General features: G+C 43.6%; 1 protein-coding gene across 8 annotated transcripts in view; it reads left to right on the forward strand.

Annotated features, from left to right (window-relative positions):
* Mrtfb (myocardin related transcription factor B) overlaps window positions 1-16,650 on the forward strand; it is a 148,127-nt gene that overhangs the window by 79,920 nt on the left and 51,557 nt on the right. Inside the window, exon 1 of one of the 8 annotated variants that reach the window (XM_048433234.3) lies at window positions 7,848-8,612. The exons of the other annotated variants lie outside the window; for them this stretch is intronic. Within the exon in view, the coding sequence (XP_048289191.2) occupies window positions 8,492-8,612 (121 nt within the window). The 5' untranslated portion in view covers window positions 7,848-8,491. Of the gene's footprint in view, window positions 1-7,847; window positions 8,613-16,650 lie in introns of those variants that run through there. 8 annotated transcript variants of the gene reach the window in all.

The following is a 16,650-nucleotide window of genomic DNA, read 5'->3' on the forward strand; positions in this document are numbered from 1 at the left end:
TTTTGACTGTGATCTGTGTGTTCTGCTGTCAGGATCACTGCCCCACAGTGTCCTGATCTGTAGTGCCCTGCTGTCCCCCACAGTACTTCAGTCCTGCTCTGAGAAAGCCTCCCTCAGCTGCTGTTAAGGGCCTTTTTAACAGATGAGTAAGTGTACCAGTTTGGGTTTGCTCAGCTTTCTAAACAGTAGGAACTATCACATGATAGGGTTATCATAATTGCATAAAACGTTTTTCTCTTTCTTCTACAAATACTATTGTGAGGTCTCTGAAGAACATTTATTAAAATGCAATTGGCATGCAATAAATTACTAGTGTTTAAAGTTTCGAGTTGAGGAGTTTAGGCATGTATACACCCCGTACCATCATCACCACAACCAAGATAAGAAACCTAGAATTTCCTCCTAGCCTTTGCAGTGCGTTCAGTATTCTTCCCACTGCAGTCCTCAGGCAACCACTTGTCGACTGAGGTTTCTCCAGCCCGGTCCCAAAGAATCACAAGAGGTCTACATCAATTATAAACTGATTGGCCCAGTATCTCAGGCTCTTCATATTAAATAATTGTTATAACTTATATTAGCCCATAATTCTTGTCTATGTTGGCCACGTGGCTTGGTACCTTTTTCAGCGAGGCAGTCACATCTTGCTTCCTCTGTGGCTGGGTCACAACTGCAGCATTCTTGTTGCCCTGCCTCTACTTCCTACCTGGTTGCCGTCACTCCACCTATACTTCCTGCCTGGTTGCTGTAGCCCCGCCTATACTTCCTACCTGGCTACTGGTCAGTCACCATTTTATTAAAAATAATACAAGTGACAGGATAAGAGACCATTGTCCCCACAGCAACCACTGAGCTGACTTTTATTCCTGCTAATTAATTTTCATTTCCTAGAATTTAATAGAAACCAAATCATGCATATTACATATTGGGATTTGTTTCTTTCATTGAGTATGGTTACTTTGTTTTATGTTGCTGGATATAATTGATTTTATTGCTGAGTAATATTCTCTTATATGGATATTTCAAAATTTATTTGTATATTTATGGATAAATGACTTTACAGTTTTTGGTTCTTATAAATAAAACTGCCAGTAAAGTTCTGTTAAGAAACTTTTCTTCAAAAATTAAGTGTAGGGGTAGAAGAGATGGTTCTTGCAGAGGATGCTAGTTGAGTTCCCAAAACCCGCGTCAAGCAGTTCATCTCCTATAACTGCGGCGCCAGCGGATTGGATGACCCTGCTGGTTGTCACACGCATAGAACTCTAGTATACATACACAGATGCAGGCACATACAAACAATTAAAATTAAAACAAATTTTGTTTTAATAAGGTAAGTATATGCCTTTTATATAATCATACCTTATGCAAAAGAAATTACTGTAAACATTATTCAAAGATTACAATCAATGTTCAGGGAGGCACAGAGGAGCTTAGGTCAGAAGTATAGTGAGTTAGCAATCAGATTATGTAAGGAGGCAGGACGGCCTGGATTTTTCCTGGCAAAATTTCTCCTACGAGGGAAGCTTTGACTATCAAGAAGTAGAGTGCCTCTCGAAAGACTGAGGGGCCCCAGTTTCTTGCTAGAAAGATGAGGGGTGCTAGTACAGTGTGATTTTGAGAGCAGTGAGGTGCTGAGACCCAGTGTTGCTAATTCCAAATAGCATGGACAAAAGAAGGCATTCCTGTGGGGGCCACCGTGGCTCTCTCTGGAGTTGGGATGGCATTTTTGGCTCCTCTGGCTCTTCAGCTTCACCTTCCATCTCTACCAGTGACTCCTAAGATGCTACGTAAGGGCAGTATGTGACTCACTGGAATGGCACTGCACAGACCATGCCTTGACTTACAAACCACTCTCTCCAGCGTCATATAGTACAGTGCTCCCAAGCTGAAGTGACACATAGGTCTTGATTTCATTCTTACTGGTGTAATATTCCTGAGTTATGTGTAACCATGAGTGACAGGGGAACTTGTGGTTTATGGCACTTACATGGATACAAAACAGAAGCTCCTTCATGCTGATTTTTAAACCCACAGCATGAATGAGAACAAGGTTGTACTAACTGACCTGCCTTGAAGCTTCCTGCCGCGCCAGCTCAGATGGGACTGTCACTTTGTTTTCTATAGGTGTGACTGTCATTAGATTTCTTTTCTATTTGCCCCTATTTGGTTACAAAATAACTGTTCAGGTCACTACAGAGAATTTTTTTCTAGGTTTGAGAAATGAAAACACAATTTAAAATTTTTATGAAAGGACTGGAATGATGCCTCAGTGGTTAAGAGCACTGATTGCTTTTGCAGGGGACCCACCCAGGGTTTAACAACCAGCACTCAGTCTGTAATTCCAGATCCAGGGGATCCAGTGCCCTCTTCTGACCTCTTTGGGTACCTGAGTACACACATATGTACACACACACACACACACACACACACACACACACACACAATTAAAAATAAATTAGGTTTTTTAAAAAAGACTTCTTTATGGGTGAAAATGCATGAGGTTCGAGTATAAACACTACACTTTACATGTATGTCCAAGGTGCATGTTTGTTTTCATACTACATAACCTCGTGGTGTTACATATCCGTGAAACATGACTAGGAAAGAAGAACTGTGGCATGGGGCATTGGAATGAAGAGGGTAACTCCACTGTCAGACTTCCTTACTAGTCCGGCAGCCACTCAGCATCACCGATCATGTTATAACTGGCCATCCCATCTTTGCTGGAATTTGGTCCTCTTCACCTTCCTGTCATCTCTTACATCTTGTATGATGTTTCAAACCTGAATCATTTCATTCTCCCATCTCTTTATGGCTGTGGTGTCTTCTGAGAACTCAGAGGACTGACTGGAAGAAAATCCAAGGAGAGCTTCTAGTTATGGATCTTTCAGTCACTGTTATGTAACTGCAAAACTTAGAAACAGGAAAAGGATTTGAATGGCTTCTTTGAGCATTCATGAGTGTTCTGTCGTCTCTTGATTACCATACGATGACTTGAAGCGAGATTTAACATGACATTAGACATTCACGAGTCAATGTTGCCATGGAGCAAAGCCCTGTAATGAAAGAGATGAGGCTGGAAATGAATTGTGGGGGATTCCTTGGCCATGTGCTATTCTTCACCCTGCTCCACCACTCTGAAGAGAGGTTTGTTTTTTAGAATAGGTCTCACTTTGTAGCCCAGGCTGGACTGAAACTCATTGTCATCCTCCTGTTTGAGTTTTCCAAGTGCTGGGATTACAGGAATGCGCCACCATCCTTGACAAAAATGTATCATTTAAATGATAAAGGTAAAGAGTATTTAAGATTATTTTTCAAGGATAGCACTATTTTAATTTTAATTTCCTTAAAAAAAAATTCAAACTCACCATTGGACGTTACCTATTTAGTAATTACTATTTAGTAATGGCCTAATGGTTTCATATTTCAGAGTAGTGTTTGTAGTGTTAAAAAGGAAGAAAATAAAGACCGAAAATTTGTTGTTGTAGAAACATAGTTCCTTTAGAAGAAAATTCAAAGTGTATCCTCCACTGGATTCTATAAATGTGTCCAGCCAGTGTGCAGGAGGCCACTGAGTTCACCTTTCCCCAGAGAGCAGAAAGCCAAGGCCTCTCCATCTCCCATCAGAATCCCAGCAGCCTCTTCATGTTGTAGCTTTCAAAGGGTTTGCATCTGTAGAATGTCCCGTTCTCTCTGGGTTTGGCATCATCCCAGCAGGAATCTTTTCATCAGTAGTTTTGTGGGCCTCCATTGGTTCTGCCAGGTTTTTGTGGGAGTCCCTTGGGCCATGGTTGTTTTTATTTGATTCCTGAAGCCTTTCTTGAAATGCCACTACTCTAAGCCACGCAGTTTTTTCTCATGCTTATTAAATATCTGTACTTGGTGCTGGGGAAATTGACTTGATTTATGGCAGCCTCTTTCAGGGCTAAAGTGCTCTTTTGAGCGTACATACACACAAACACTGTTAAAACAAATTTATCTTAAGTAGAAGTAACTTTAATCACATACCTTATCATTTGAAGTTAAATGTTACTCGTAGCACCAATTGACAATTGAAAGTGTGTAGTGCATGAGGTAGGAGGAAGAGCAGTCCCTGTGAAAGCGCAGACTTCCCTGCTAAAATAATGCAAGGCTCTTTCTCCTCTCTGTTCAGTCCAAAGATTGGTGTGAGGTCCTAGCAAGGTAGCTGCCCTGAGACACTGGTAGTGAATCAGGATGAGATGTCCCCTGTGCAGCGCAAAGCTACAGCACTGACTGTGGGTAGTGATGGGTTGTAGAGACTCCAGAGGGCAGAGGGAAAAGAGGGTTGTGAATGTAGAAATGAGAAAACAAGCATGAACCTTAGGTGTTGGGCTGGACATTAGAAGTGTTGGGGTGAATTTGTGTTCTTCGCTGTTTATAAATAAATACAGATGTATATATCTAAATATAGATGTATTTGATATCTCTTAATATAGAGAGATGTAAATGTGTGTGTGTTACATATAAACACATATAGCACATCCTAGCTCTGTGCACAGAGAAGTCCTGGTTAAATAGAGACAGTCCTATCACCAAATGGAAGGCAATCACAGGTGCAGCCTCTGGAACAAAGCAGGAAGCCCTGAGACTGCTATAAATGGTAATGTATGCTGGCTGTTCGTTTTCTTCCTGTTGGATATACCTCTAATATAGATGGTCACCAATATGTGTTTCTACTTACGATTCTACATTTCCAGATGTACACAGGTGTGTACCTAATATAGATGGTCACCAATGTATGTTTCCACTTACGATTCTACATTTCCAGATGTACACGGGTGTGTACCTAATATAGATGTTACCAATGTGTGATTCCACTTACGATTCTACATTTCCAGATGTACACGGGTGTGTACCTAATATAGATGGTCACCAATGTATGTTTCCACTTACGATTCTACATTTCCAGATGTACATGGGTGTGTACCTAATATAGATGGTCACGTATGTATGTTTCCACTTACGATTCTACATTTCCAGATGTTCACGGGTGTAAGAGCAACACATACAGAGCGGAAAGCATGCGTTGAATTTCTGTCTTTTCCTCAGATGCGTGGCCCAGTTCTCTTGTGCAGTTAGGCAGCAGCCGAGCACCACTACTTGCAGTCAGCCCAGGATTACCAGGAGTGATGGGATGCCATAGTGCTGTGCCACTGCGGTGCTCTGCAGGCCGGAGCAGTGCTTGATGCACTGAGGACTTAAGAACATATCTTATTTAAAATCAATTATCAGGACATACATTGTAAGTACAGATAGAATGATCTTCCTTGCCACACTGTGTCGCCCCAGTTTTATCTCGGTGGCACAGCATCCAAACCCAAATCTCAGGCTCTTCTGTGAGCCCATGCAGCCCTTACAATTCACTGCTCCAGACTGAGGGCACCTGAAGAAACTTAACAGCTGAGTCACGTGCGACCCTGCTTTGGACCCTTTGCTATTTGGACAGTTTTGAACTTGGATGGGGTTTGTGGATTGATCAGCTTTGATCTCTCAGTCCTGGTCCTTATGCTGTGGTCCAGTCAGAAGGTGTATTGTGTCTAGGAGCATGCACACCAACATGCTTTTCTTTTAATTAATTTATTTATTGTGTATACAGTGTTCTGTCTGCATGTGTCTGCACACCAGAAGAGCATACCAGATCTCATTATAGACGGTTGTGAGCCACCTTGTGGGTGCTGGGAAGTGAACTCAGGATCTCTGGAAGAGCAGCCAATGCTCTCAACCTCTGAGCCATCTCTCTGGCCCCTAGGAACATGCACACCAGCATTCTTAATGAGGTTTTGTATCGGAAATTTTCACAGAGAGTTTGGGGAAATGCTCTGTAAATTTAAAACTATTTCAAATGTTTTGAGAAATAGCAAAACAAACTTTTTAGATACATCCATTACTAGAAAAATTGTTTTCTGAGACTTTAACATAACCCCGCAGAGGACAGTGCTTCCTTGTCGGGGTGTTGATACTTTCACAGAGACGGTGTGGCTGCAGAGGGTCCTTCAGAGAGCCTTTTACAGTGTTTTACGTTTTAAAGTGGTGAACACAGCTTAAAATATGCTCATGTTTTTGAACCTACAGACTGAAAACATTTGCGCAGCCCCCTAGGAAAGCACATGCCTGGCTGTTGTCTTCACTGTTCTTTGTGCAAAGTACTATAAAATGTAAGCCCTAGAGCCGAGCTTATTATGTGAAAGTCTTGACTTCCATTTGTGAGATAGGCTGTCTTTAACAAAGTATTTGGTTTTCCTAGGCCTCAGTTTTCTCGTCTGTAAATTGGGTTGTTAATATTGAATTCATAAGTATACCAACGGACTAACTGATTGATAAATAAGCAAACAAATAAATAAATCTCTTAGACCTGGCACGTAGTGGGCACTAAATAAAGTGGTGCTGCTTCATATAAAGTTAAAATGCTTTTATAAATCAGAGTATTGTGATCGCTCACCAAGAGCAGAGAGGGAGGATGAGTTCTGCTTTTAAAGCTGTCTCTAGCTAAAGCCTAGAACTAGGGACTATTCTAGAAGAAAACAGGCAGTGTAGTGCGGTAAAAAGACCTTTGGCTTTGGATAACTGCAACTTTGGTTCAATTCCAAGCCTGCTTATGAGCCTGGCCTTGATCCGTCAATTTCTGTGGTATTCCAGTCACCACAGAGGTCAGCTGAACTTCTGGGATAGCATGTAATCATGTGTACAAAACACCAGTAAGTACCCAACTAAACAGCAGTAGCTCCTTGTTACTCATTTGGAAAGACAGGAATATTTATCTGAAGAATGGGTCCAGGGACGGGCTAGTAGCAGAAGATTTGCTTGAGGACTGTGAGCAGTGTGGTAGACGCCTCCGTGTGTGCTGAGGTGTTTAGACTGCCCTGGGTGGCTTCTGTTACTTCACAAGGAGTCTCAGTTGGCAAGAAGCATGTCATGTGTTGTATAATCCTGTCCTCCAGAGATGGGGAAGAAGGGCAGATGGCAATCTCTGCACGACAGTGTGCGCTGAGTGCATGCTAGCCTTGGAACTAGGGGCAAAGAACAGGGTGCTTCATCCAGACCCTTCTGTGTCAGCAGGAAGAGACGCTTCTGGGCGCAAGATGTAAACCTTTCTCCAGTCCACAAAGGGCCATGCTGTGTGTGTAACTAAAATATATCTGCATTTTCTCTTAAAGAGAAATGTGCTTCCTTTAGAGGCTTTCATATATATATATATTCCATTAGTGTTGCCTCATCGGTAGGGACAGTGTTGCCAGCCATTTTCTCATGGTTTCTTCCAGCTTAGCCCCTTCCCTTGACTGGGCACACGTTAAAAACTCAGGCAACAAGATTCCTTATGGACTGCAGCTCTTGGGCCACTGCCCTTCATTTGACAGGCGTTATGGGAGCTCTATGCAAAGGCACATAGTTTGAACTCTTAAAATGAGAGTATTGTGTCTGCTGGTGTGTATTTGGTGTGTATGGAAGCAGACTTGTTTCCACATTGCCTGGAGTTTCCATTGTAGACATTTCCTGCCAGAATGCCCCTTGCATGTGTGAGCAGCAGCCTGTGCCTTGCAGGGAAGGTGTTCCTGTTGTGAAATGAAACTCCAGCCCTTCACTGGTTGAATCTGTTAGGAAGTCTACCATATCGGTGGCATTGCTTTGTACTTGGGAGGACTATTCTCCTTTAAAAAAAAAAAAAAAAAAAAAAACCTGGTGAATTTTAGCTCTCTAAGTCGACTAGCGGCACAAAGGCAAACTGCTGCTCTGCTGGGCTCTCAATGGCCAGGGAAGCAACTGCGTTTGCAGTGCCTTCCTGGCTGCAAAGTCTTGACTCTGTCTCTGCCAGGGATAGCCCTGTACAGTGAAGGGCTCCCACAAAGGAACGTGGGGGTGATGTACTGGTAGCATGTTTATTCGGTGTGATGTCTCTGCTAAAATAAAACGGCTTTCTTTGGATGCCCTTGCCTGTTGGTTGTATAGCTAGAGGATTTCATGAGTAGTCCATGTGTTTGTCTGACCAGTTTAAAGTGCTGCACTGCCCAAGGCTTTGCTTAGAGAGCCCAGAAGAGACTGCAGGCAGCATCTCGTCTCCCTGCAGAGCAGAGGCTCCTCTAGAACAGCTAGAGGTTTTATTTTTAACTGTTTGACTCAGTGCTCGTCAGATGATTGGGACCATCTAGCTGCAGATCAAGCACGGAGCGTGGGGGAAGCTGGAATGGCAAAGGGAAGAGGATGGCTGGGAAAGGGGGTGGGATCTTAAGAGTCGTGCCTCGCAGGCTCTGCCTCCTCCCAATGTGGAAGAGAGTTAGGGGCTCCCACCCGCTAGATGTGTCTGCAGGTCAAGCTGGGAACTCTAGAATGGCTGCCTTCTGCCACTTAGAGACCTGATTGCCCCGTGGTTAGTGTACTGTGAGGAGGGAGCAGGACCGGAGTATTGTGTGCTTTCTGCTGTCCTGAAAATCGAGCTTCTCTCCCGCTGGATGCTGCTTGTCTCCGGAAGCCTCTCACCATGATCGATAGCTCCAAGAAGCAGCAACAGGGCTTCCCAGAGATTCTAAGTGCTGAGGATTTCGAGCCTTTCAAAGAAAAGGAATGCCTTGAGGGGAGCAACCAGAAGAGTCTCAAGGAAGGTCAGTCTGTCTCTGGACACGGGCAGGATGGCCATGCTCGTATTCCTGTCACCTTGGCAGCTGGCATGCCGTCTGCCTACCACGTCTGTCTGCTTACCATCCGTGTGTCTGTTGTCTGTTGTCTGTTCACTGTGACCCTTACACTGTCCAAGTTCTGTGTGGTGACAGCTGCTTTCAAAGAGCGAATGCTGACAGACAGCGACTGAGTGGTTTGCAATGATTGGTACTAATAAGGGCATTAGAAATCTGGTCCTTATTTTAGTTAAATTTGTCTTGATTTGTTTGTTTATTTTCCCCAGTTTGAAGGTCCCCCCCCCACCAAATCCCTATGGTTTTGTGAGAGGCCATTTCCTTTTTATTATTAATCAGAACATTGCTTTGTGTTTACAATCACCTAATTCCAGGAAAATTAATTGTTACTGATTAGCATGTTGACTTTTTGTTGTTTAGCAACAGAAAGGTAGCTGGCTCTTTCTTACTTGAGTCCAGAAATGATGAGTCAAATGTGTGTGCATTATAAGCATTTTTGCCTTTAAAAGCGCTTTGCATAGTTTGATTTTTTTTAAAGCAAACAAATAAGCTTGAGCATGCTTACTTTTGGTTCTCGTCATCAGTGAGCACTGCACTGATCAAGAAGATGGCCAGGGGTCTGGGAAGTGCTGCTCCTGTTTGCAGCACTCTTCTCTTAGGGCTGGGAGCAGGGCTATGGAGAGGAAGCCAGGGTCCTCCATCCGAGACCTCAGTGCCGCTCATCCTAATGCCCACTTAGCTTTAAAACTGGTTTTCTGGTCCTCTCTGGGAGGCTTTCCGTTCTCCTTGCTCTCAGTTCTGTCTGCCGACCTCTCCTGTCCTCTCCAGTTTCTGTTCCTCCTACAGAGAGCCAGTCTGTAAGAGACCTCATTGCCCTAAGCAGCACTGGGTGCTGCTTCCACCCTTTTCTCTCAGATCATTAAGGGTGTGAAAATGTGAAGATGGGAGCCAGAGATGATAAGGAGCAGCTCTTGGACTTGCTGGAGTTGAACTGCCTTTGGGAATGGGTAGAAGAAACATCTAGTGAAGTAAATATCAGTAACTGTTGCTAAGAACTGAACAATAGGTGCGTTCTGCTTACGTACAGCATGTGCTACTGCAGATTGTTAAGCCAGTGCCAAGTGAGTTTTTAGGACACATGGAGACTCATGGAGGGGGGTGGGAGGCTTAAAGTTTTAAAGCATGCATTGATAAACAGTTTAAGAATTCTCTTTGCATCATTTAAGACATTTAAGTGTCATTTCCTTTTAATGTCATCTATTTAAAAAAAACATTTTGTGTGCTTCTAAGATCAGGCAAATTAGAGAAATAAAAAGATATCAGAATCATTGAATGTGGCTTAAGGGGCTTAGGACGCAAGGATCAAAAACATGAGGAAGGGGACTACAGGTATGGATATGTGCCTATATAGAAAAGTCGCAGGTTCAGTTCCCAGCACCATACGTACATAGCTGCCTGCATACATGTGTACATGGTAGAAGGACCGTGACTGATTGATTACATAATTAAAATCTCCTTGGCAATCCTGGGGGTTATGCAATGCAGTAAACAGCGCAGCATTCATAGAAGAGCAAAGGGCTGTGGGTGACAGGTCTTTAGGTTCAACCCCCAGCATCACTTCTGTGACCCTGGGTGTGTTCACTACTCTGCACTTTAATCCTCTCGTCTGTACAACAGATAGGAGCAGTATCCACGTCCTTGCATGCGCACAGGAGACTGAGGCAGTGTCCGTTCCATGTTCACTCTCATCCACTATAAACCCTCATTGCCATTTGGTTCTATGCAAAACTTAAAGTTTAAGAGCCAACATATATTTTTCTCATAAAGAAGTGGCCTGTGTTTTCAGAAATGTACCTCATAAAGAGGTAGAGGAGAGAACCTCGTGTTTCAAGAGAGTCCACAGACATGACTGATAGTGAAATTCACGTCTCACTGGAATTGCATTGGAATAGGGTTTTGACATGTTTACTTATGGGATCATGTTTTCCCACTTATTTTCAATATAGGGGATGATACAGCCAAATATCAAATCAAGGGTAATCTGCTTCCTCAGACCTGAATTTAGTCGGAATAGAAAAATGATTTTTTTTGAAAACTCCTTTATTTGGGTCATATGAAAATAACTTGTTTCTATGAAGAACTGAACCCTGAAAGTCAGTGTGCCCCAGTACCAGCTATGGGTGCATAGTAAGGTGATGACTGTGTATTAGCCAACTGTGACCTGGGAGCCAAGTACTATCCTCCTGTACATCAGTTGCAGTGTTTCTTGAGAAAGAGTTACTAGATGTCTAAGATTGACTTACTGAAAATGCTTCAAATCTAAGTGGATCCCTTGCTGTTTTGACAAAAGAGGTGAATCTATAAATGATTGTTAATAATGCCTAATAGTTTATCTTTGTGTGTTAAGAGGCACTTATTAAAGGTATTTATGATTTTCACTTCAACACTGTTGGATTTTTCTACTCATTGTTAAGAAGGTTGCATTTGTGTCTTTGAAGACCCAACCTATAAACTCTTTACACACCTGCATTATCAGATCATAAGTTTCTAGGCAATGAATGGCTCATCTGATTCTGGTGACAGGGATACCAGCCTGGTCCCTCTGGTATTGTGGACTTGTGTCTGCTGTAAGGGCTGGAAGTCTTTTCCAAACTGTTGACAGTGCTAATTGGCTGAAATTAATATTGGGTTACTGGGGGTGGGGTTCAGATTTTGTAAGCAAATAATCAAGGATTTAAGGATTTTTGTTTGTTTATATGGGGAAAGCAAGATGGCTCAGTGGGTAAAAGTGCTTGCCACTGAGACTGACCACATGAGTTCAATCCCTGGGACCCATGTAGTAGAAGAGAACTGACTCCCACAAGCTGTTTTCTGACCTCTGTACTCAAGCCATCACACACATGTATGCGTGTACGCACACATACAACTTTATAGAATTTTTGTAATACATCAACAAGTTTAGTATCATGTGAAACAGTTAAAGCTGTACTTCCATCTCATCCAGGGTCCTGTACATGGTTAGTAAGTGTTCTACCAGTGAATCACACCCCCAGCCCAAGGGAAAAGTTCCCCATTGGTAGTTGCTGTAGATACCAGGGAATCAGTTGAACAGCAGAAGATAGCGCCACACTCTGCTAATGCTTACTGTTTGGAAACATTTTGGTAAGTCCCAGTCAGAGTGTGTAGCTGGAGAATTTTGCTCCTTTCTGCTCTGAGTGAGAAGCAGCAATCGTCATGAATTCCCTGAACAGAGTCAAAATAGAGCATTCACTTATACCCATTCCCTCTGTCTACCTCATCTACAAGGACTGTGAACGTTTTCTAATTATGCTCAGGACACATGAACTTAAATTTACTTAGTTCTACAGCATGACAACAAAAGAAGTGTTCATAGGAATTTCCAGGAATAGTCAATAAGCTGAGGTTCTTTATTTAATTCAGATAAGCCTCTTACTGAGTTGTCATTGAAATGAATGATAGAGTGTATTCATCAAAGGCGAAGAAGTGGTAGTACTTGTAGTAAAAAGAGAAAAGTAGAATTTGAGATGAAGAACTCTTTGCTGTTGGAGATAAAGTGCCCAAAAAAGAAAGCTGGATTGTGTATTTGGCTGAAAGTGCCTTCGCGACCCCTCTGCATCTCACTCAGCAGACCCAGCCAGGAGCTGACGTATCCTTTGACAGTGATCAAGTGTCTGGGCCCTTTCACAGAACTCACCCTTTGGTACCGAGGTGACGAGGAGTTTCAGAGCTGAGGGAACTGCTAGGTTAAGTGTGAGTCTGTGGCAGTTGGCCGAGGGAACAGGCGATGCCATGCTGGAACATTAGATTTGCTTAAGGAAAGAAAGAATATTTGTCTGAGATATTCTAGGGAATCCAACCCAGAAAGAGAAAATAAGCAAAATAAATAACTTTGCAAAAGCACTTAGGAAATGAACTCATGTGAAATCCTGCCGGTGTTTATCTGTTAGCCAGTTCAGCAGCTTGTAGTCCCAGCTGCCCCCAGGCTGAGGCAGAAGAATCATATGAGCCCAAGGTTGAAAGACCGACCTGGACAGCATGGAAACCTTCTCAAAAAGGGGGCAGAGGGTTAATTAAATAAAATTTTAAAAGCACTGTCATAGAACACAGTCACAGCAAGTCTGCCCAGAAAACAGGACCTGGGTCGTCTGTTCTTCAGCTTTGCAGGCCCAAGTCTCTTAGCATGTACTTCCTGATTCCTTTCCTAAATTCTAGCACTCAGGGTGCTGAAGCAGGAGGATCCACAAGCCTGGACTCAGTGAGGCTCTGAAAATACTTGGTCCTCTTCTGCACACCCCCAGTAACTTCCTGGAGTCACCGGCCTTTCACCAGAGACCACTGTGTTGACACTGTCCTGACATCATGATTCTTAATGGTTCTTGGGGACACAGTCATCTATCCTGTTTTGTACTTAACCTCAATTCCTGCACCTCACAGAAATGGTGCCTCTCCACAGACGCTTCTTCCTCCTTCTGTGCAGTGTGGGAACTGAGCGTAGGGCCTGTCCATGCCAAACAAGCATTCTGGGACTGAGCTATAGCCCCAGCCCCGCAACTTTATTTAAAGAGTATTGTGCCCACCCACTCTACTTTAAACAAACAGTGTATGTTTTTGAACTGTTAGCTTCAGATATAAATTAGCCTTGCGGACTCAGTTAACCCAGTGTCTGAAAGGCCCTACAGGGGTGTGAGGGCAAACCCAGATCACCAAGGCGTGGCATGAGCCCATGTTCACTCCTGCTCCAGACAGAAGCACTCTCAGCACTTCTCTCACTGGCCCTCTTCTGCTCTGCTTCAGCTGGTGGGCTTTCGTGTAAGCCGGATACGTAATGGACTGCCAAGGATCTTGAGCCCTAGTGAGAGAAACAGACAAGTAAATGGCCAGTTTAGACAAGACAAATATGATAAGTCACTTCAGTATGCTCCATTGTGTAGCTAAAGGACATGAATTTTACAGTACCTGTTTTGATTCTCTGGGAATTTTCACTTATTTTCTGTCTTCATTCTACCAACTGAAAGTACCATACATGCGAGTTATCATTAATGTTTAATAAGTAAATTTGAAAAGATGCAGTTTCATATTCAAGTGACTTAGCTTGTGAATGAGGAAAAATCCCTTTCTCAGGCATGATTCACTATTTTTAAATGGGTGTCTGCTGCTTTTGAGATGAAGCTATATAGTCTGATTTTTATTGATCATGTTTTTTGATTTTCATTTTGGTTTTTTGAGACAGGGTTCCTCTGTGTAGCCATAACTGTTCTGGAATTCACTTTGTAGACCAGGCTGGCCTCGAACTCACAGAGATCCATCTGCCTTTTCCTCTGCCTCCTAAGTGCTGGTATTAAAGGTGTACATCACCACCACCCAGCTGAAAATTATGTCATTTAACAAAAAGGAAGTGCTTTCTACATAGGACTGTATAGGACTGTGGTAGATGTTGTAACCCTCCATAGCCATGGCATCCTAAAAGCTTATATAGACTTAAAATTGGAAAGCTAAGATGACAGTATAAAAGTCCAAACACATGTAAACACACACATACATGCATACATACATACATACAAACATACAAACAAACAAACAAACAAAAAGACACCAGAAGAAAACTACATGTGCTTTGGTCCAAGTGAGCCAGTTAGTCCAGCCTGTGGAGCCAACCCCTTTTCATCGCCTATCTCGATGTCCTTACCAGGCATCTTATTTCTTACACCACACATATTCCTTCAGGCTTTCCCATCTCGATGCACATCACCTCTCTTCAACCAGTGCTCACACCAAGAGTGGCCAAGAGAGTGATGTAGATTCCCTCGCTGACCTTGTCTGTCGCCAAGTCTGTCTGTCCTTTCTCAGAAATGCATTCTCTCCTGCACAGCATTGCAGCACTGTGGCCCAGCCTCCCAAGGGATCTGCTCATGTGGAAGCAACTGCGGAGTTGACCTCACTCCCCTTCCAGCAGTCCTGCACCCCTGCTAGCAAGAGCCATCATGGTGAAGTGCAGACCTGTTCAGCTGTGCACACTACTCAGTGCCTCTGGTAGCAGTCTGCTATAGATTTATTTCCTATAGGGGAATAAACCCAATCCCGTAGTGTCTAGGGCCTGCCCTGACTCCAGAACTTCTCTCAGGAGGCCTGTGTTGGCGCTGGTCTAAGCCGCCACAGCACAGTCTCCCTCTCCTCCAGTTTCACTCCAGACGCCAGACACTGCTGCCAGGTCCTGTCTAGCCCACCCTCTCCACACTGATTTGGACCGTCATTGTCCCATGTCCGTCAGCATTATTCTTATAAATCCACCCCTACTGGACTCAAAAGTCTCGGGGAAAGAGCTGAGTTTACCCTGATGCAGGGCAGGATGTCATCTCCTGAGGTCGCTCAACAGAGATATGTGTGCACGGGCATCTGGGGTGGCCTTGATCCCTTCACGTAAAAAAGGAGAATCCCATCAGAATCACCCCCTGGGGTTTGGTGAGTCACATGAAAGGACGTGTGTGAACCTGGGGATGGAAGAGTGCAGCCCTTCATGTGTCACCTCACCATGGTAACGGGACAGGTTACTGGAACACCAGTCTCGTTGAAAAGTTTTAAGAAAGCTTTGGGTTTTCAGATATTTCCTAATGATGGCTTTCCAAGGCTGTTTGTTTCGAGCAGGAGCTGAATGATGAGGAGGGTTCAGCTTAGAGATTGTGTCTTCCACAGCAGCCACTGTTTCCCACACCTCTGGAGGCTGGAAGCCTAGAGAGCTGGATTTCTCGTGGGGGCGCTCCTCTCGTCCTGCAGTTTTGCCTTGTTGTCCACAGGGAGGGGAACAAGCCAGCTCTCTGTATCTTATAAGGACACTAATCCTTCTGGCCCCATTTAACATTGCCTTCCAAAGGTCCTGTCTCTTGGGAATCCATGCCTGTAGCACGATGAATTCTTACTGGGGTCTGTTTAGCAAGCCTTCCCTTGCATACAGTCAGTGTGGTCAGCAGCATTGCCGAGGGAGGTTGGTGCTATAAGCAAAGCTCAATGCCATGTAATTCGGTAAACATTTTTTAATGGGTTAATTTTTTTAAAAAAAATTACTTGTGAAAATGTCTTGATTCTGCTTCTGTTTCTTACTAGTTTACATATGAGAATGGATATGTACTTAATTTCTCTGACAAAAATAAGTATCTGTACCCACCTCATGGCTCTCCTGGGAAGGGAGTTGGGTGATAACGGAGAAGCTCCCTGTGGGGCCTGCTGTGTAGGAAGTCCTCGGTGGTACAGCAGTGGGAACCAACCCCACTTTGCTTCTCTTTCAACTTGGGGGCACGACCAGACTGGTTTCTAGGCTGCTGACACAGAAGAACAAAGAGGCAAGCAGTTTCCTTGCTGTGTACTATTTCCGAGTGATGAACCTTCCTTTTAGTTAATGTGAATTCACTTTGCATCTACATGGCAGATTTTAGCATCCTTGTTCATTGGTGCAAATTGCACTTTTTATTATTTGTTTTAGTGGAAGAGCACTGCCAGTTGATAGTCCGTCATACAATCTAAACACCCATCAACAATCTTTCTCCTTGTGCACACCCTGCCATTGTAATACCAAGAAGGTACTGAACTGTTGTGTAAAGGACAGCTGGGTGACTCGCGTACGGCCACGACCTGGATCATTATGTAAAGGACAGCTGGGAGACTCACGCACGGCCACTACCTGGATCATTCTGCATAGTTGCAGTGCTGTTAGAGTAACACAGATCATAACAGTGTTCAATTGCCTTTGTGTTCTGATGAACATTGCACATATATGGACACGGATAGATACATGAGTCTACATATATGTAAGTGTATGCATTTATGTGGTTACATAATATCAGACAGAGGACTTTCTGCTCTGTGGTATCTTTCTTTTGAGGACATTAATCCTACTAGATTATTTCACCACATTCCTGACCCACCAAATGAGAGAAGCCCAGGTCAGGCTGCTTCTCCAGAGTGGGTTGCACTGACTGTGCTGGGGAACTGAATA

The sequence above is a fragment of the Myodes glareolus genome, chromosome 9 (genome assembly GCF_982192425.1).
Source record: "Myodes glareolus chromosome 9, mMyoGla1.1, whole genome shotgun sequence".
NCBI classification, from domain to species: domain Eukaryota; kingdom Metazoa; phylum Chordata; class Mammalia; order Rodentia; family Cricetidae; genus Myodes; species Myodes glareolus.